The sequence below is a fragment of the Aphis gossypii genome, chromosome 3, assembly GCF_020184175.1.
Source record: "Aphis gossypii isolate Hap1 chromosome 3, ASM2018417v2, whole genome shotgun sequence".
In the NCBI taxonomy this organism is placed as follows: domain Eukaryota; kingdom Metazoa; phylum Arthropoda; class Insecta; order Hemiptera; family Aphididae; genus Aphis; species Aphis gossypii.
Window position 1 is genome coordinate 21,605,433 of NC_065532.1, and position 22,609 is coordinate 21,628,041.

General features: G+C 27.9%; 2 protein-coding genes, 1 long non-coding RNA gene and 1 pseudogene across 3 annotated transcripts; 1 reads left to right on the forward strand and 3 right to left on the reverse strand.

The window, feature by feature from the left end:
• Window positions 1-1,074: 1,074 nt before the first annotated feature.
• Window positions 1,075-5,500, reverse strand: LOC126551458 (uncharacterized; annotated as a pseudogene).
• A 371-nt stretch (window positions 5,501-5,871) lies between these two features.
• Window positions 5,872-8,088, reverse strand: LOC126551001 (zinc finger MYM-type protein 1-like). The gene is made up of 3 exons (XM_050203757.1): window positions 7,819-8,088; window positions 7,510-7,698; window positions 5,872-6,963 (listed from the first exon to the last, which is right to left on the reverse strand). Exons 1-3 carry the CDS (start codon window positions 8,086-8,088, stop codon window positions 5,872-5,874), a joined length of 1,551 nt encoding a protein of 516 aa, XP_050059714.1.
• Window positions 8,089-8,184: 96 nt separating this feature from the next.
• Window positions 8,185-9,106, reverse strand: LOC126551265 (uncharacterized). Its single transcript, XR_007605137.1, has 2 exons — window positions 8,984-9,106; window positions 8,185-8,685 (listed from the first exon to the last, which is right to left on the reverse strand). It is a non-coding gene; the product is annotated as an uncharacterized LOC126551265 (long non-coding RNA).
• Window positions 9,107-17,518: 8,412 nt separating this feature from the next.
• On the forward strand, window positions 17,519-20,621 carry LOC114127049 (zinc finger MYM-type protein 1-like). The gene is made up of 7 exons (XM_050203758.1): window positions 17,519-17,553; window positions 18,237-18,385; window positions 18,467-18,662; window positions 18,743-19,084; window positions 19,634-19,809; window positions 20,014-20,174; window positions 20,259-20,621. Exons 1-7 carry the CDS (start codon window positions 17,519-17,521, stop codon window positions 20,619-20,621), a joined length of 1,422 nt encoding a protein of 473 aa, XP_050059715.1.
• The last annotated feature ends 1,988 nt before the right edge of the window (window positions 20,622-22,609 follow it).

Below are 22,609 nucleotides of genomic sequence, written 5' to 3' on the forward strand. Positions count from 1 at the left end.
AGTACAGATATAGGAAAAATTACGAAAACCGTAAATTTTTAGTTTCATCATATAAAAAAAAAATATTTTTGAAAAATATTTTTGACAATTTTGAAAATTTCAAAGTTACTACTCCTTATCTCATGAACGCGATGAGGTATTAAATTAAAATTCATACTAAATACTTAAGTCTATAATACCTTTAAACTGTAACAAAATCAAACTTTTATGTCAACGCAATCGAAAGAAATAATAACAATTTAAGCCGCATATTTTCAAACTCGCGACTACTTGCGAGGGAATTAAAACCTTCTCTGTAAACGATATTTGATGTTTATTGAAAAAATACAGCCGTGAAATTTCATTTTGCAATAAAAATAAAAAAAACTTTTACTTATATACCTACAGGTTTGTACGGAACCCTCGGTGCGCGAGTCCAACTCGCACTTGCCCGGTTTTTTTAGAATATGAATACTATTTAAATTAATTAATTTTATATCATTAATTAAATCTTGAACTTTATTTCTAGGAATTCCAGCTTCATTATACCACTTAGAAATTAATTGCACTGCACCTTCTGTTACTACTTCATTAAATGTCTCCACAGTCAATTCAGAATTTAGAACTATTGTTTCAGAACTATCCACAGATATATTATTTAATTCGCTATTTACTATGGGTTCTTGAGGTTCTATAGTGACTAATGCATCATCACAAGGTATATTATGAGTTTTCAAATGTTTCCTAAAAGAGTTAAAAGAACTAAATACTCTATAACATTCCATTTCTAAACATTTGAAGGCTATCAATATTATTAGATGAATGATATTGGCTAATATGTCTTAATAAATTTAACTGAGAATTAAAAATTTCCATACAAATAAAACACTGAGGCATTTTTTATTAAGGTAAATAATAATTATAATAATAATAAAAAAGAAACAGGAATAATGTAACTTTACAATATTAAAAAAACTTGATTATTTCAGCAGTAACTCAAAGTCAAAATAGAAAAAAAAATCAGAAAAAAGTATTACAAGTTATATAAACAGTAAAAATATTACTTAACAATATTAAAAAACTTAACTATGTATTTTAACAATTATTCAAGTCGTGTATAACATTATTAATATTTTGATAATTTTTATCAAAATTTGTTTCTATTTCAAAAAAATATTTTTAAATAAAATACCAAACCTGAGTAGACTCTGTTGGATAATTTAAATTTAAAGAGAAAAATGATTTAAAACACACATCAAGTGCTTTTAAAGCACTATCTAGTTTAAAGAAATGATTGTTTATGATAACATAGAAATCTCTTACGTTATTTTCGAATTCTGAATCTTGAACAAAAATCATATATGGTTGAAGAGTCTGATCCAATTGTTGAGCCTTTTTTCTTTTATCTTCATTTACTTCTTTAAATTGATGTGTACTCTGTAAAATGGTTATTAATTAAAAAATAAATTCATTCATAACTTAAAGTAACAGTAAATTATTTCATACATTAACATAATATATAAATGACTGTTTCAGTTCCAACTTTGATGGTCTCCAATATTTTGTTTTTAGGTTGCCACTAATTTTTCATTTAGATACGTTAATTGGTTGAAATAACTCCATAAATGCTTTAAGTGCTGCAACGTTATCATATCCTGTAAATTAAATTAACTTATGAATAATGGATATTATAGTATCATAATAGGTCTATTGCATATTAATTTTGTAATAAATTTACCGGGTACTGAAGGATCTAAAATTTCATTGACAACCAACTTGTCAATTCCTTAATAATTGCTTTTTTGTAGATATACCAGAAGTTTTTTTTTGAATAGCTCAAATTTTATGAATAAAATCATTGGATCTTTTCCTGGATATAATAAATCAAAATCATATTCAATCTGTAACAAATATACATTAACAATTAATACCAAGAGGTCACAGTAATTCTTTCTCATAGAAAGTTTTGTAAACAAACCAAGGTAAAGCCTAGTGGACTTTTGATTGCTGGTATATCACTAAAATAAGAATAATGTTTTTCTTTTTCACTCAATGATTTGTAACGGAACTGAAATGTACTTTTCCACTTTTCCGCTACTTCATTCCAAGGTGCAATATTGTTTTGCAACCACAATATATTTTCTTCAGTCAATTCTTTGAAAAAAAAAAACATAGTTCAAGTTTTCGTTTTAGTTAATTTGGTAACACAAATATACATTATAATACCATTGATTATAATGCCTAAACTTAATTTATAGGTGTGCTCAGTTTCCTGTTGCAGGTGTTCCTTTATTTTTGTTGACCATCAACCCTCACAAAACCCCCCTCAAAAATAAATAATAAAAATAGACATACATACCTATTACCTAACATAGGCAAGTATAAATAAAATGTATTATTGAAAATTATGTATAATAATTGTTATAGGTACTAATTAATAGTAAAAACGTTATGTGAATTAATATTGCAATTATTTAAAGCATTGATCTTAATTCTCCTGCTATTAGTTGTTTACCTTGCTTTACAAAAAACTGAGTAATACTCTTTTTACCAAAGTACCTGCTTAAAAATTCTCAAGTGTGACTATAGCCTATGACTTAATTCTAAAATATCAAATTATTTATTTATTTTTTAATTAATTTCTTATTTATACAAAATAATAATTTTGAGGGAGATTATTATTTTTTTTTTTATAATATATACTATATATAATATTATATTCAATTATTATTTCAACAGAGCATTTAAAAAAGATAGTATATTAAGAATAAAATAATTAATTTTAGTAGTTATACGTTCATTATAATTTACACTAGTGGAGATAACTTCATCTTGTAATTTATTTGTGGTACATAAGTTTCTAAGTTCTCTCCGCATATTGCAATATTTATCCCAAAGCTTGCCTCGTGTGGGAGTTACTTACCATTTTCTCGTCAATAAGGAATGTAATACGTTTGTTTGTTTTCACCAGGAAATATATCAACAATTTCTTGAGATAAGCTCATCAATTTAGAAGTAGATAATTTTTTAGATGATACTTCCTTAAGGGAATGACTTATAACCAGGTGGCTTAACTTATTTCTCATATACCCATTTAATTCTTGATTAGTATCAAAATAATTTATAATTAACTGTCCATCGTGATAAAGCCAAAGAATATCTTTCAATGATATTTTATTTATTTCAATACCTAATTAAGGAGAAAATGTGTATAATATCAATAAGTTAAAAAAATAAAGTAGACAAAATAAAAATATTAATCTTTTGTATTTTGATTATTTAAAAAAAAAAAATTATTAATTATTTTAATTATATTAAAAGGTAAATAACTATCACTTACAGTTGTTTTACTATGACTGTTGGGGCGTTGCCTATTATATAATGTTAATATAATTGAGGGTAACTCCAATAAAAATAATAAACAGGTAAATGTAATTGAGTGGACTGTATAATTGAATAATAAAAAAATCACACAGGTAATAAAACAATATAATGATATTCGCCTGTTTGGAAATATATAAAAAAAACAGATAATACTAAATAACATAAACCAATTAGCAATAGGCTAAATCAAAGTATGGTTACTGTAACCAATATAACAATATTAACAACATCTATATATAAATAAATAGAAACAACCAATGTAATAATTATAATAATCACAGCTTTGAGTTATGAAATAGTTTTTAGCACAGGTAATAATTAAAAACCTAACTAACTAATATTTATGACTTAGAAAATACTTATAATAATATCACAATAAATAATAGTGATAAACCATGTGGTGCACCACATACCTTAAGTATGATTATGGTGTCATGTGTTGCCCAGATCCGTATATAATAAATTTAATAGATTACAATAAAAAAGAATAGCAGGTTGATCTGGCGCAATCACATGAACACCGCTAATACATACGAGCAGATTCGCAATAACAATAGGATAATTTAACTCTGCAGCCAAGATATAAAACAACAACCGTACAGGACAAACCAGAATCGCTCGACAAGCAGATTTAATATATATGACACTCCTGTAAAAATAATAACATTTAATGACCGCAGCAGAAAGTAGCCGAACGATACATACCAGATAAAAAATAATAATTTTCACCGAATATTATGCATGACACGTGGGAAAGCTATAAAGAAAAAGAAAAATGGCCGCATAAAAAACTGGCAAAAACCGACAACCGAGCAAACTTGAAAAGAAAAGCAACACACGTGTTCGTCTCGAAAGCACCGAGAAAAGTGAATAAAATAACAAAATGGCAAGGCAAACCACAACGAATTTAACGTTTAACATAATAATATGAACATAGGAACCATCTCCCAGTGCCACACACAAGTTCAATAAAATATAAGAATAATTGTAAATCCAGTGGTACTGATACAACAACTGCACAATAGATTCTAAAATATAACACACAAGGTCACCACATAACACTTGCAGTCATAATACTAATAAAACTAATGATAATGAAAATATAATATAATAATAAACAACATTGTTTACAACTACCCTGCTTGTGTGAGTGTGAACAATGACTTTGTAAAGACTGATCACGATTGACAAAAGCAGTACTCCTATAAATGTCAGTCACATCAGAATAAATGGTCTTAATTGGATTTGTAGTAATGTCATCATGAATATTACTATTAATATCATCATGAGTTTTACTAATAATATCATCATGAGTAATACTGTTCATGAACAATCCAATCATGTCAGTGTTTTTAGAAGATCCAGCAATACAGTTTTCAGCATTACTGAGTGGATTTTAATTAAATATATGATCACCTAACATTATTTAACTTAGTTTTAATATTATAAAATTAACAAAAATTTATTTGAACTAATTGAAAACAAACTTTTTGAAATATCTTCTTCATTATTTAAAATATTTTGCACCTGCTCAAGGTTACCATCAGCAAACAAATTATAGTCTTCATTAATATTTGAAGAAGCCTATAAATTGAACATATTGTATAGGTATTCTAGTATAAACAAAAAAGGGTAAGTGGGCATATTTTGATGCAGAGCCGTAGACATGGAGGACAGGAGTGACTCTTTTATTCAAAAATATTTTAAAGTAACCCCTAAAATATATCCTATTCAATAAGTTTTCATACTTCTGCGTCAGCTTCTAATTTTGTACCAATTTAAACACCAAACTTAAATACCTAACGTTAATACTTTAAACAATTTCATATATTATGATACTTACCTCAATTGAAGACTTGTTTTCCTTTAAACTTGAAATTTTTTTCCAAATCTTTGAACGGAGTCCAACATTTTTTTCGATAAGTTCTTTAAGTAAAAATTCTATAAGATCTTTAAATGCCTCTTCATCAATTCCTTGGGCTACACAAATTAAAATATTAGATGGATATCAATAGATATTTTAGACCTAAGTTAATTTTTTAAATTATAATTGAAATAACTTACCTTCAAATTCGTTAACTATTTTCTCGGGTGCATTTAACTCATTTAAAATAGTTTTAACAAACAAATCTGTCATACTAATTAAGTAATACCACTAATACTGAACTAATAACAACATAGGCGTGCGCAGACCTTGCTGGCAGGGGGGGCAGAATGTATAATATATTACACATTATTATATATTATTATATTATACAGTAGTGAATATTATACTATAATAAATTATATAGTATGTTATATACCTACTATATAATATATAATTGAATATTATTTTGGTTATTAGTTAGGTAGTTCAATCAATATTAGAAATGGCAGTATTTTATTTTATATATCATTAATTATTTACAAATTTAATAAAATAATTGACACTTCAAAGTTTATTTTTAATGTATTAGTATACAAATTTAATATGAAATATAAATAAGTAAGTCTTACCTCTTTATTTCTTTAGAGTACCATTCTTCTTTCAGAAGGAATTAATATTTTAAATTGTTCTATTACTTCGTCAATGTTAATATTATAGGCTAATTCCTGTTCAATTGACATGGTGAGTAGTCCATCTAGTCGATCTTGATGCATGGTACTACGTAATTTTGTTTTAATTAAGCTTAATTTTGAGAATGCCCTTTCACAAGAACAACTAGTCACAGGAATAGTAACAAATATTTTTAGCATTTTTAATATATTATTGAATATAGTTTCCCTTCCACTGCCAAACTCTGTTAACCATTTTATCCACGTGTCACAATTTTTTATATTATTTTTGGGTACATTATCTGTATGTTTAAGTAGACTTATTTCACTTTTTAACATTTCTGCTTCCAAACCAAAGGCATCAGTTAAAATGGTGATATCGTTGTCGTCAACATTTAATTCTAGTACATTGGAAATACTCTTTATCATATTCAAAGTTTCCTGGCTAAATCTCAAATTAATACCATTAATCATTTGGTCTAATGTTGCATTATAAACTGTAATCTTCATTTCTTCCTCTTTAGTATCCATAAAATGTTGGGTATTAGAAAAACAATCAACTTTACTCGAAACTTTTCTTTTTTTAACTGGTGGTATTACAATTTGATTTTCTTCACATAATTTAAATACTTTTTTGTAAATATTATTGAAATTAGATTCAATATTTCTCATAGTTTTCAGTGTCTTTTTCAATGATTCAACTAACTGAACTGCTGTTAATAAATTAATATCAGATTTTTGCAAATATGAACTCACTTTTAATATTGAACATAATATAGGCTCCAGCATTTCCAACGCAAAAACAAACTCGAAAGTTTTCATTTGGTAAATAATCCCCAAACATTTAGCACGAATATCAGCTTGTCTAGTGGATTCTGAAATTTCATTAATGGCAATAAGTAGAGCTGAGTAATTTACTTTGACCGCACTAACGGCTTCGTAGCGACAAGCCCATCGTGTTGTAGAAACTGACTTCAACGTTTTTAATTTTATGTTAACTGAATTGGCAATTTTCTCCAATACTGCATGTCTAACGCAGCTGCCTTCAATAAAATTATAAATGAGCTGGATATTTCCAAAAAAATCAAACGTTGTTCGATTATTTCTCCCAACAGAATCGACTAGAACGAGGTTCAAGCAATGCCCATAGCAATGAACAAAAAATGTGTTTGAGTTTTTCTCTTTGAATTTTGCTTGTACTCCGTTAGTACACCCTGACATAGTTGACGCTCCATCGAAACAAATGGAAACTATATTTTCCCATTTAATACTATATTTTTGAATAATATCATGTAATGAACTAAAAATACTTTGTGCATCTACTGATGTTATTCGTTTTAAACAAATAAATTGTTCTACAGTACAGTTTGTATGTTTGTTAAAATAACGTATCACAATAGACAATTGCTCGTGGTGGCCTATGTCACTCGTCTCGTCTGCTATTAAAGATACTTTTTCATTAAGTATTGCATCTTTTAATTGCCTTTTGATAACCTGGTTAATAGATGAAATTAGATCGTTCTGTATATGATTGCTTGTATATAATGCATTTTTTGGTCCTGATAAAAAATGTTCATTAAAAATTGGATCATATTTACACAAGAGACATACTATATCTAAGAATAAACCTTTATGAACATCATTTTTACTTTCTGTATGTCCTCGGAATGGCTTACCACCAATACCTAAACAAACAGTGATATCAATTAATCGTCTCATAATCTCTCTATTTTTTTGTCGAGTTAATTCCTTCACACTGTTAATATTTTTTCTCTGGTCATCTATAACTTCATCAATAGGCTTTGAATTTAAAAAATTTGTCAGTGATGTTGAACTATTTAAATGATTTTTGGATTTTTCATGTGCACTAAATTTGGAGGTAGAGGCTTTTCAATTTTTAAATCCGATTTTTGAATATACCAATTCTGATTGTCCAATATTAAGTCCCGTTGATCCGCTAAACATCCGACAAGGGAAGCAAAACGCTAAATCATCCTTTGGGCTATACTCTAACCAAGTAAACTGTTGGTACCATGACTTCTGAAAACTACGTTTTACGCCACTAAAACTGGTTCTCGGAAAAATGTCCAATACAGGTTGAAATGGGCCTTTTAAAAGTCTTTGTCTAAATTCAATCTGATTTTTAGGAATAGAATTTTTAGGATCTTCAGGATGTATATCAGGGACCATTTTATTATGACCTATGGGCAATAGGTATAAATGAGATTTTATCTTTAAAAAATTGTACTAATATGTAATAAATAAATAATAACAATAAACAAAAAATTTACAAAACTAAACATTTAATATTGATTATCTGACAACACGACAAAGCTAACAAAAAATATCTATTAAGCAACTAAACAAAAAAAAAACATATAACTATTAACTACATAACAAAAAAAAAATGCTAGCTTATTACAAGCACCATTGTCCATTAACTTTACTTACATATTTGAAACATTTATAAAATTCTATACTTACCTAAGTTTTTAGGAATGTTTGATCAAAAAGTATATAGTGAACATTTCTATATTATATATTAGTAAGACACATTGCTTATAATGTAATAAAATAAATAACATAAAAAATTAAACCCAATCAGTTAACACAACGCATTTATTTAAATAACCACACAATTTTAAAATATAAAACAAATACCTAATGAATCATTGGAATTTTTCATTAGTGATGAAATTCCCTCAGGCATTGGGTATTCTGAATGTTTTGATATATTGTCCTCATGTAATGGAACTGGTAGATCATCTGGATTTGGAACAGCTTTGTCTGATACAAGCATAAATAAATGTAATTTAGTAAGGATCTAATGAGTAATGGCTAATGTAAAATTGTATGTACCTATTGTACCTATCCAGAACTTACATAAAAAACTAATGAGTGTTCTTGTAACAAATTAAAACTTAATAATTTACAAAACTATATTATTATATAATATAATTTGTATTAAGTAGGTATTTATAATATACCATATTATAGCATTACCTATGTATATTTTACAATGTTACTAATTACTATTAGCTGACATAAAAGCCATTCAATAATAATAAATAATTTATATACTTACTAACAAAAAATTTTCTAATATCCATGTTTCACAATTTGACAAACACCAATTCATCAAACATCAAATATTAATACAACGGTCTTGGATTAATACTATCAAAAAGTCACGTTATCGTAATTAAAAACAAATGAACATTAAAATTGATAATAGAATATATTGGCGTGATTTCGGCAAGGTTTATAGATAATATTATCTATAAACCTTGACCACCACGGTATAAACATCCGTGATTACCGCGTATCTATTAACACACATTATCAACGCGGTATCGCTTGTGGTTTTAACAAAGTTGGACTTTTGACAACACAAAATTATCGTGCACCATAATGCTTAAAATGTATTCATTGTAATATAAAATTAAATTATAATGTTTTTTTTTAAACTATATTTGGGAGATAAAATTTAGCCCGCAGGAGGGGCAGCTGCCCACCCTGCCCCCCTCGTGCGCACGCCTATGAATAACAATAATTTCTAACTGTTTAAGTGTATTAAATACCATGTTCATATTAAATACTAATGTATAACAAAACAGCAAAACGTGAGCAGACAGCAGACACAAAGAAATAGGCGGTTGTGGCGGTTATGACATTATATTATGATAATATAGAATAAAACACGAAATATTACACTATTACATATTTTATATTATAAATTGACAAGTCGACGACGCGATCGTGACGCAGCAGAGACGATATGGAAGCGTCCCTACGGTTTTCGGCCAACTAAAGATAACGGAACAAGACACTTCTGGACTTTCCAGAATTCTTACATAAATACCTATTATAGTATTTTCATATTATTTAATACAAGTAATACAACAATATTAAAATGATTAGCTTCACAATACCTATAGGTACTCCAACAATATTAAACATTATTAGAACTTAACTATATGTTTGATTTAATCTTTTATTATAGTTAGCTAATAGTAAGTAATAGTAAGTATAATTTCTAGCAGTACCAAACAAAACAATGGTTGGTACAACTAGAATTAATCAACAATATATTTTTAATCTGTATAACTAAACATTTTTGTTGGATTTAACGTCTAAATGGTTGGATCAACAGAATTATATCCAAACATCTACTATAACCAAATTATTTTTTTCTGTGCACAGGTGATACATTTAAATATTACCTGTCGAATTGCTGCTCGACCAGAGACAATCCAGAAACGGCGTTGGATCAATGACAATAATAGACGACTTCCACCGTGTAACGTACTAGAATGATAATGTTGTATAATTAATTAACTAAGATGAGATGATTTTGGTGGTGACCTATAATATAACCGAAAATATTTCTGTCGAAATTATTTTGTCCGAAAATATATTTACGAAAAATATAGTATCCGAAAAATATTTTAAAAGAAACGTATTTTATCCAAAAATTATTTTAGTAGAAAAATATTTCAACCGAACCGTAATTTATCCGAAAATAATATACACGAAAATAAGTAAGCCGAAAATAAATTATCCGAAAATATTTTTTCCGAAACGGATTTTATCTGAAAAATATTTTAATAGAAACGTATTTTAGTGGAAGAATATTTCAACCGAATCGTAATTTACCCGAAAATATTTTTTCAGAAACGGATTTTATCCGAAAAATATTTTAATAGAAACGTATTTTATTCGAAAAATATATTTTTCTATCCAGTGTTACCAAAAAGGTGGACTTATATGGGAATTTTTTTTATAGTGATAACACCTGTTTGTTTGAACCGTATACAATTATATAATTTGTTCAAAACTATTAGTGTATTATCATTTTCTTTTATCATTATTCATTACTGCTTTTAATTTTTTTATTATAAGTTGAAAGTTCCTCTTAGGCTACGACCTACCATCTACGTAGTAGTTTCGTACGTACTATTATATGAACATTTAGTATTATGTCCAATATACTAAATAGTAAAATATAGTAAGTTGAATACTTAAATATTAAATGGTTTAACAATATTCGTATATAGTTTATGTTTTTAATATTTTCCTGAGTATTTGTCTAAATCAAAATTAATAATGTTGGTCACGCGGCTAACCAAGTTATTAAAAACTACACTACCTACATTTTATATTTCAAAACACCCAAAAAATATTATTTGTTGATCAATAAACCTATGATACACCTATTGACCTTTAAACACAGTTACTGTCCTTTCAATCATTTAACTTTCAGTCAAATGCAAATATAGACTACTATATATATATCTAAACTGTATTACACTTTGTTCACATTGTTATAAAATATGATGTTTGACATTTATAAATGTATAAAAATAACGTAACTAAATTACATTTATAAAATATAATCAATTATGTAATTTTCCATTCAATAACTTTAAAATGTAAGTTACAATCTGTATTAAAATTATTAATACAAGATACATGCATCTAAATTTACATTTAAATAGGTAGTAATTGGTTTTTTTTTCTCTAAATTTTAATCACAACTATTTGGGTTATTAATAAAGCAAGTGCATTATTATGTTTAATGTTTTTATATATATAAAAGGGTATAATATTATAATATTGTAGTTTAATAGGTAATTGAGTTATTCATATTTTGTAAATCCAAAATATAAACATCAAATTTAAATCATAAGAATCATACCTAGGTACCTAATTTTACCTATGTTATGAGGGCAAATCCAGCCTATATTCTAATGTGTTTTTCCCTAGATTTGGTTTCTGTTTAAATACAATTAGTAATCGTTAATTAATTTAGTCAAACTGAAATATATATATTATGAATAAAAGGGGTTTTATAGGGAAATTTAATACATATAAATGTTTATTAAAAAAAACCACTTTATTTTTATTAATTACATAGAATTTAAAAATTTGATTACCCCTATTATAGTATTCCTGTTTGTAAAGTACATATAGTTGATTATTAAACACGATATACATACACTCATTAGATACAATGTATAAATTAAGTTTATTTTTATTTAAAACAAAAGTAACCAACACTTAAAACATTAATATATCCTTATTATTAAAACATAATCTGTGTTACATAGAGGACACCGCTGGACCACAAGTTCAGATATACAGTTTTCACACAGAACTTTAAGGCCACAAGGTACAGGCGCATGAGTTGCTAAACCCTCAAAACATATAATGCAAAGATTTTCATTGGGTGTTATGCGGTATTGTTCTATGTTTTCAGGAACTTGAATGAATGGTATTTCTTCTTCTTCTTCTTCTTGCAAAGGCCCATAAATGTTTTCCCAAATACGCATCTCCAAATCTTCAGGCAGAATGAAGTCATTTTCATCTTCAAAAGAATATTAATTAAAATAAGTTAGTTAATTTGTTATAGATATATTTTGTCAGCTAAAGGTATTACAACAAATGTTATTATAATTTACAAAAAAAAGTTAATGTTTTTAAACTATTTTAAGTAATAAGTTAAATTAAATTATGAAAATACTAAATAGTTAATATTTAAAAACAATTTATTATGTTAAAGAGTTTATTTAAAATTATGTTTGTTTCGACTACACACCTTCGCTATTGTCCGAAGTTGGAGCATTTATAGGTTCAACTATTGCATTTTCAACCATGTCCAGTTCTTGATCTACATTTTTTATTTTCAGTAATATATTAAAGCAAATTAATATAAATGTTATTGTTATTGTTGTTATTATATATTTATTTAACAAATAATACAAAAGTGAACAATTACTTTAATTTTTATATAATTTTTTTGGGGATGATTACTACAGTAAAAAGGTGTTTTTTTAAATACAATTTTTGCTATTTCGAGGGGGCCTTCTTCTGCCTCAATAGTTTTGGGTATGTACCTTCTATGTTAGCCAAATCTGGTGCATCGATAATTTGATTTACTTGATTATTTATAATATCTTCGTCAGAATCTAATATTTTAAAAAATATATTATTATACAATGAATGTGTAAAAATAAAATAGATGTACATCATGATTATGAAATTCCTATAATGGTATTTATTATACCAACAAATTATTTATTTTCATATATTATACCATCAACAACGTCAGTCCAATTTAACTCTCTGGTCAAGTATCCGTCTGTGGTATAAGAACATTGAATTAAGAATTCTTTAATTGTTATTTGTTCATTACTAAAAAGAGCAGATGCATTTTTAATTCGAGTTGAGTTTAAAATATATTTTGATCTGACTGATCTAGTCGTTTGTAGACCTCTTGATAGCTGCCCTACAGTTATATGTTGTTTCTCAATTGTTTGTTTAAGATGTTCTTCAGAAAAATAAAAGACATATAAAATAATTTATTAACTTAACCATCCAAATATGCAATATAATTGTAATGATAAAGATATAATTTAAAATAAGACCATTATAATATTTATTATGTTCTATACACCATCATAATTCAAAAATGTAAATGCTCACCTAACATTTTCCACAAATTTGGATGTGCAACTTGGAACGTTTGCTTTAATGCTGAATGAAACCCTTCGACGTTGTTGATTATGACGAAACAACCCGTATACCAGAATTAGAGGAGTTTGTTATAGATATTGTTAAATACACTGGAGGATTTATTATAAGAAAAATAAAAAAAAAAAGTAACGTGTGGAATTTGTGATTCATTTTTAATTGAAAAAGATGATGTCAATGATGCATTGCTGTTAAAATTAAAAATAAAAGGAAAATTAATTAATATATCATCTGATGTTCACAAAATATGTTTGACATCAGAGTATATCATAAGATTTTACTCCGATGAGCTACTTAAAATGAAGAACGTAAAGATGCATTTAACAATTAAGACACTGAACGAAATAAGCACAGATAATACAATATTCAACAGTTACGAAATGAAACAACACATATTAAATCAAGATCTTTTAATAACCATCGAAGACAATTAATACAATTTATCGTTGAGCCATATATAACATTAAGATTAAATCATATAGCCCAGTGGTGCGCAACCTTTTTGGTCCACGACCCCCAAAATTATTTATTTTGATAATACGACCCCCACCCCTACCTACCAACATTATGTAAAATTATAATATATATTTACTCAATAGTATTAATGTATACATTAATACAAACATATTATTCATATAAATTAAATCGTTAATTTTAATATTTCTAAATTAAAATATAGAAATAAAATATATGTATAAAATAATATACATACTATATAATACGAGTATATAACTTTTCCATTTGGTGTAAAATTTTTGGCGACCCCCCCAAAAAATTTCACGACCCCCACGTTGCGCACCACTGATATAACCAAAATGCATTCGCTTTCAATGACAGGCAAGAATGTACGACATAAATGCACCAAATTAATTTTATTTAAAAATCAGTAGGTAATAGATATTTAAAACCTATTGTCACATTCTATCATTCCGTATATTACCTTTTGAGTTATATTACACTAGTTTCTAGTACACTTGTTATTATTATTTTATATTTATGACTATGCATAAGTACATAATATTAGTTGTTAATAGTTAATCTTAATACATTAAAGTAATACATTTTATATAATACATAATAGTATTATGTAGGTATTATAAAAAAAAAGAAATAAGAATTAAAGAAACTTAAGAAACATATTTTATTATTTTATAGTTATTACTTGTTAATCTAACCTTGCGCCAAACGTTAATGATAAGAGACCACGCGCATGCACATATGACCGAGGTCCTACAGTGATGTTGGCTTCACAAATAGTTCGTATGGCTCTATCCATTGTATATGATCTAAGGTTGCTTTACATGCCGATTTGAACTTTTATTTACTTGACACGATGTACAATTTCTTACGTAGGTACTTTTTAACATCATCTTTCATACCTTTCCATCTAAATTGCTTCTGTATGCGTTTAATAGTTTTATTAACACCTAAATGACCTCCTAGTTTAAAATCGTGAAACTGTTTTACGTTCAATATCGCCTATAATATATTTCGTATGTTGACTTCTGACAATTACTATTTTTTTTTATGTTACTAGAAATATTATATATAGATTGCTCTGTATTACATACGGCGTATTACCTTTTACTTTACTAATCGGTAAAAAACAAATTAATACCTAACTTACGTTTTATTTCGTATTGTATTCCTAATGTTAAATTATATTGTTTTGTAATTTTTGTCACTATATAATACTCTTTTAATGCTTCTAAAAGTGTGCCTATAGTTTCTTTTACATTACCCTCGAATAAAACCATATTCCCAAAATTTTTATTACTCTAATTCATAATTATATTCTACTCTATTATTTATTATTTATATTTATTATTAACTTATCGTAAAGTCCTGTACTATTGTTTCCACTTTATTACAGGTGTTCTATATTTGATCAACCTCCTTGGTATATATTATCTGATTGAAAATTACTGATATGATAATTCGTGTTATAATTTCTTGTGGTATTTGTACGTTGAAAATTATTATTGTTTAGTCGTGAAAAATTATAATTATCTCCATTATTAGAAAAATCGTTCCTGTACCTATAATTTTCTCTTTCTGAATATATTTTACTTTTTCTGCTTTTGCCAAATGCTTACTACCTCTAATGTTTTAGGGTTTCGTGCCTTTACAATTGTTCTTATAGGACTTATCCTCCTTTTAAAAATATTCAGTGTTTGTTCTTTTAAAGTTTCGTGAATTACTTTTACTTCTGATTCCTCTTATTAAGTGTACACGCAGTACATAATTTATAATACAATTTTTCTACTCTATGACAATAATCATTGACGTCCTCACCATGACGCATCTTAATGAAATTTAATTGTATCTGCAAACTCGAAGCGGTTGTCGTATCTTCAAAAGCATCCGATAAATAATTCTTAATGTATACCCATTTAGTAACATTTATATTTTATCATTTCTAATGCTCTACCGGTAACCTAGTTGTTATATATTTAACTAAAGTCGGTGCGCATTTTTCTTCAACCAAATTTACTGCCATATCACATGCATTCATGAACGGATAGATATCGTCTTCTCCCGTACACATAGGTATAAGCTTAAATGCTTCCTCTAATTTTATGGTAACCATTTTCTTTACACGCGGTTTTCTCCCGAACGTTAACTCAGTATGTTCAAAATCGTCCGTAACCTTGCTACGTGTAACCTTTTTATTGTCTAAACTTAAACTTCTCTCTAAGCTGTGTTTTATTTTCGCGCTCTGGCGTTCACTTGAGTTTCTAAATAAACTAGGGCGTTCTTTCGGGCTTTCAATAGGGCTAGGGCTTTTACTAGGGCTAGGGCTTCTACTAGGGCTTCCCAAATCAAACAACTGTTGGGTTTTATTTAATACTTCTAAACTCAAATCTGGAGTTTCTAAAGACGTCTTATTCGATGGATTAGCTACTTCCAAAGGAGATGTACCTGTGTTCTCCATAAATTGCTTTCACACTCATTTGATACGTTTTACAATCAACTATAATAATATAACTCAATAATATATCTCAATAATATATGCCCTTTAATAATCTCAATAATTCAACAATATGCCCTCAAAATAATTTTCAATAATAATCTCAATAATTCAACAATATGCCCTCAATAATAATATAATAATTCAATAGTAACTCAATAACTCAATATGCCCTCAATAATAATATAATAACTTAATATTTCTCAATAATAATTCAAATAAATCAATTGCCCTTTAATAATCAAAAAAAAATTCTAAATAGTTTTTTATGACCTACTTAAATATATTCAGTTACTTAAATGATACTTCTTAGGTTTTATATTTTTGTAACATATATCCGTGTAATAATTTAATTAACTATTCACTCACAATAATGCGATGTTCGTTGATGTTGTCATCCTGTCTGATACTTTCTGCAACGTTGAACTGAATGGTCTTCTCTTCTGGAGTTATCAGCGAGGAAGGGTGTACAAGTCTTCAGTGGCGCAAATAGGGGGGGGGCTTGGGGGACTTAGTCCCCCTATAATTTGTAATAGTTCCCCCAAAAAATGTCAGCACTTTTAAAATTTTTTTGTTCTTGAAAAATAGTAAATACCGATTAACGAAACAATGTATGGAAAATGAATGTTCTTCAGTTGAAGTATTTTCACAATACAATTTTTTTATAAAAAAAAATACGTCTAGGTTTTATTTATATTGGTTAGTAGCAAGTAGCAACACTGTTACAACGTTAACATAATTTTATTCTGTGCCAGTCACGTGTTTATATATCTGTGGTGCCGCCTTTAATATGAAGTTTTGAGGTTATGACGGACGACTCTACAGTCCACGAGTCCACGACGGTTATGCACATTGTACTATTTGTACAATATTTTACTAACACGCTACACACCTTACAAAATAGCGCGAACTACTTCTCGCGGCAATAAATTCACTAGTGTCTAGTATAGTCAATAAGTTTCAATTATAATTTATTTAGTACATTTTTTATTAAACTTTGTACTCACACATTTAATATGAGTAAAAAATTGTTTGACATTAAAAATAAAATAAATAATAAAACTAGTGAAACACCGATTGAAGATTCTGTCGTTGATAAAAACGAAAAGCCGAGTGATGATAGCAGCATTACATTTAATATTAATTTATCTGTTACCGACAATGAAACAAAAAGAAATACTTCAAATTTTGAACTTGACAATCTCGATTTGGGTACTATTACTTCAGGACCAGTTCAACCCATATTAAAGGTATTTATTTTACTATTTAGTAACTATATATTTTATATGTATTAAGATTACCTGCACACATTTGTAATGGCTGAATTATGACTAATGCTTATAATTAAAGATTAATACATTTTAATATATTATGACGCTCATGCATCTACTTGCTATCCTTAGAAATATCCTACTACAAAATTTGGTGACCAGAATCGAGCGTTTTCTGCAAGCTACTTTGCAAAATTTGATTGGTTGGAGTACAGTATAATTAATGATGCAATATATTGCTTTGCTTGCCGCAACTTTAGTACTGCTTGTAGTGAAAATTTATTTATTCAAGGTTTTAGAAATTGGAAAAAAGCAAGTGTTTTTCTCTGTTAATTTATTCTGTTTATATTATACTCTATAATATAAATAAATGATTTAGGAAAAGTTATATTGTTGAATAGTTGTGATTATCAATGTCTAATTTAAAAATTATATTAGCTCTATGGTAGTCGAGGTTCTGGAAAAAATAAGCAAACTAAACTTGAAGCTCATGATTCAACCAAGTTTCATATTACATGTATGACTAAATGGACTGCATACAAGGCAACTAAAATTTCAGGAAGTGTTCATACTCAATTATCTAATGCTCATAAACAACAAATTGCGGATAATAGAAATTATATTAAAACAATAACAGATATCATACTGTACTTGACACGTCAGGGTCTAGCATTTAGGGGACATGATGAGAGATTATGTTCAAACAACCAAGGTGAAATTCTTTTTATTACCATCTAAACTAGTAAATTAAAAATTAATTTTATTTATTATCAATTTATATTTTTATGCTTAGGAAATTTTAAAGAGGCCTGTAAACTATTTGCTAAACATAATCCTCAGTTTTCTAATTATTATAATAACACTATTAACCATGGAAATTGGTTGATTCAGAATGATATTGCCAATATTTGTGCTCAACATGTTAAGAACTCTATTATTGATGAAGTTAAGACTTATTATATGTACTCTATTATGTGTGACGAAGCCAGGTGAATAATATATAATTACTATTTCACTATGACAATTTCAATTTTATTACTCTAAGTATAATACTTGATTATTTTAAAAGGTCATTTAAAGAAGAGTATATGGCTTTTTGTATTCGATATGCCAATGGATTATGTGTAGAAGAAAGATGTCTAGGGTTCATTAAAGTTTCAGAAAATCAAAACGCTGAATCTCTGACTTCTGCAATTTTTTCATTCATTGAATCATGTAATTTAAACTCTGTTTCTATAATTGCTCAATCGTACGACGGGGCTGCAGTTATGTCAGGCAATAAAAATGGGGTTCAATCGAAGGTACGCTCCAAACACCCAGAAGCTATCTATATTCATTGTATGGCCCATAAACTAAATCTTGTAGTTGTCGACACATGCAAAAATATTAAGGTTTGCTTAAAAAATATAACGCATAATATTAAATTTAATATAACAATATAATAGGTACTACCTAGGTACACCATAACTTCTATTATTTTCAAAATTGATTTTATTATTATTTGGATTATAGGACGTAAGAAATGTATTTAATGGTATTGAAGCAGTTTTTGTGCATTTTTCAAACCCCTCAAAAAATGCTAAACTTATTGAAGTTCAGGAAAATTTAAAAATTAAAAAGTCAACATTGATGCGTGTGTGACATACGTTGGATTTGTCGATTTAAAAATTGTGAGTCGATAATTAATAACTTTGAATGCATAATTCAAATATTACAAGAAGAGATAGTTAGTGACAGTGATAAGAATGTTGCTCAAGCAATAGGTGAGTATACATAAACTATTGTATGCTGCATACAGTAAAAACTTACAAACTAGCATCATCCTGTCTAATACATAGAAATAATATAAATTAATAGTTACATTATTTAAAACAGGTATTTTAGCTATTCTACAGAAGGGTTCATTTGTTATTTATTTATTTATTTTGTATGAAACTTTACTGTTGATAAATATTTTAAGTAATCAATTACAACAAAAAACTGCAACACTAGGTAATACTGGTGTAACTGTTATTGGAGTGATAGAATCGTTTAGAAAAAAACGAAATGCTGCAGAATTCTCTAAGCTTTGGCAGAATATTGTCAACTTTGCTAACAAAAATAAAATTTCATTAGAAACACCATCTCTAAGCAAAGGTTATTATTTAAAAAAAATAACTAATATACTAAAGTTTTAATCAACATATTTTGTATTAAAAAATACCACTAATAACCAATAATTTTAATCTTTATAGAATCAAAAAAAAAGAACACAACCAAATTCTTTAAAAAGTTTCTACTTGACTACAACAACTAGTGCAGCTAGTTTAATTAATGAAACTGATACAATTTTATCTCTAGAGGAATATTGGCGTATTCATGCTTATTATCAAGTAATTGACAGTGTTATAATTAACATGGAAGACAGATTTTCAGAACAAAGTTTGAAATTGGCTACTTCGATTGATAATTTACTCAAATTAAATTATGAAAAAAGCAAATATTTTGTTGATCAATATGAAGTGAGATTTGTTATATAATTACAAATAAGTATTTGATTACTATTCAATATTTATTATTCATACATTTTAAATTATTTTTTACAGAGATTGACATGTGTAAATAGAAAGATATTAGAAGCAGAGATGACAGTAGCAAAAAATAGCTTACTACAAAATAAAGAAACATTTGAATTAGCTGACATTATTAGTACTGTAAACCAATCAGTGTATCCAAATATATATAAACATTTACAACTTGCTATAACAATCCCAGTTAGTTCGTCTACATGCGAACGATCTTTTAGCACAATGAGAAGAGTCAAGACTTGGCTCAGAACCACCATGGCTGAAAATCGTTTTAGTTCTTTAGCTTTGTTAAACATAGAAAGTGATTTATCAAACAAAATTGATTCTGAAGTAATTGTTAATAAATTTGCGGAACAAGACCGAAGGATTGTGCTAAAATAAATTATTTTGTATTGTTTTTAGTACCTAATTAAGTTATGTAAAACATTATTAATAAACTATCAAGTTTTTGTTAGTATTTGTATGAAGTTAATTTAATGAATTTTACACAGTATGATTTTTTATGAAGTAGCCCTTCTGTTATATTTTTGAAATTTTATAAAAAATATCTGGGACTTCAGTCCCCCCAAAACAATTGAGCTAGTTGCGCCACTGCAAGTCTTCCTTGTTGATGGTAGCCTTTGACGGTTTGCCTCCTTGAAATGTGAATCCTACCGACTGCGCCAAATTGTTGCGTGCCAGTATCAGATTTGAATCCAAATTTGTTAATTTGAATGAAAGTTAAACTTAATAACGAAATATATCTTTATTGCATATAAATAAAATACATGTAACAAACAAAATAAGTGGCTGAGTGTCGTGAAAGTGCTCAGTTGTTGATAGCTTTGGTACATCTGCCGTTGCTGGTCTTCGGGCTCCCTTATATATTGTGGTGCGTCTCTTGTTTACGTCGAGTTGTCGCCTTCTGGGTGAAACCAGGTGTCCTTGTAGTTGTTGTTGCAAATTCGGACACGAATTTGAGAATGTGCAATAACATCTCAAATGCATCATTAGTGCACTGTAATTATTGGTGCGCTTACTATCCCGACACGTGTCATGGTCATAGTAGCATCCGCATTACCCTCGACACGAGGCATGGTCATACTAACTTAGCCTTGTAATCTCGTAGATATCTTACAGATATCTCATAGCCCATAACAGCAGACTAAGAATAGTGTTCTAAATATCCAATAGAACTTCCTATAATTAATATAAATTCGTTTTCATAAAATCGTAACTCTAATAATAAACTATTGACGAGCTGATAGCAACGGCGATAGCCAATGTGTGCCGGATTGGTCGGGTTGTGATGCGGGGGCCGGGGATGTTCACTATTTATAGTTATCAGTTATTCTTATTACTAAATTACTCATTAGTTACTAGTAAAGTTAATAATAATACTCGTTGGCGATTCAGTATTTATTATTTTTGTTATCGTTATTTTGTTCACTAATCAGATTGTTTAGTGAAAAGTGGACTCGTCTAAGTGTACAATGCTTACATAGACGCATAGACCTTCGTCTATTTAGTATTTGTAAATTATTCTTCGGCCGTTGCGGTTTTGGACTAATAGTGTAGTGTGTAATTACAAAATAATAACGGTTTTGACAACAATTATTATGTCGTCGAGACTCGAGACAGTAACCAATTGGCTCATCTAAGAGAAAAATTAAATTAAAAAGGCAAGAACAAGTGAATAAAACGTATAGAGGTAGTCTTGATAGTTTTGTAAAAAAGAAATCATTGTACTTAGGTAAGTCCATTAATCTAATTTATTTTTTTTTATGTTTATTAAATTAAATTTAATGCCTACACATTTTATACGTTTATATAGAAACTGGCACTGCTGTTCTTCCAAATAGTGCCAATGTACTGATTTTAAATTATCTAGAAAAGATGTTGTTGTATGTGGCATTTGCCAACAAATAATAATAGGAAAATGTTACTTCTTTGTTTAAATTGCGTAATATTAGGCCAATGAAGCAAATGAGCTGAGGCAGCACATTGTAAAATAATATTTAAGGACGTAAGCACCACAGGATAGGGACAGTGCGGGTTTCGAGTGAGAGACGGCACTCGTTCTTATTTTTGTGTGTTTGTTTGTGTGAATAATAAAGAAATCCAAAATAGTGTGAATTGTTCTTTAATCTTTTTGAGTACCATCGAGATATAGGCATACTACAGTGGCGCCCAACGTCATTCGTAATCCACTACCCGAATTTCTATTGAACACTTGTGTTTTTGTGTTTTTTTTTTTTTTTTTTGTGTAGATTAAATACAAGTCATTTTTGTGTGTTTTACTTTCATACATATCGCGTTTTGAACCTTTTTTTTTTAATTCTCACTGCAGGAAGACTACGACCAATTGGGATAATTTTGGTGTTTTACGC

Excerpts from the sequence above, each read along its gene's own strand:
- LOC126551001 (XM_050203757.1), bottom strand. The coding sequence starts at position 8,088 with ATGGTCCCTGATATACATCCTGAAGATCCTAAAAATTCTATTCCTAAA. Across the intron at positions 7,699-7,818 it reads ATATTGGACAATCAGAATTG|CCTATTGATGAAGTTATAGA; the intron begins GTATATTCAAAA and ends TTAAATTCAAAG. Across the intron at positions 6,964-7,509 it reads AAGGTTTATTCTTAGATATA|CTCATTTATAATTTTATTGA; the intron begins GTATGTCTCTTG and ends GGAAATATCCAG.
- LOC114127049 (XM_050203758.1), top strand. The coding sequence starts at position 17,519 with ATGATAGCAGCATTACATTTAATATTAATTTATCT. Across the intron at positions 17,554-18,236 it reads CATTTAATATTAATTTATCT|TGTTCATACTCAATTATCTA; the intron begins GTTACCGACAAT and ends AATTTCAGGAAG. Across the intron at positions 19,085-19,633 it reads GTTTGCTTAAAAAATATAAC|TAATCAATTACAACAAAAAA; the intron begins GCATAATATTAA and ends AAATATTTTAAG.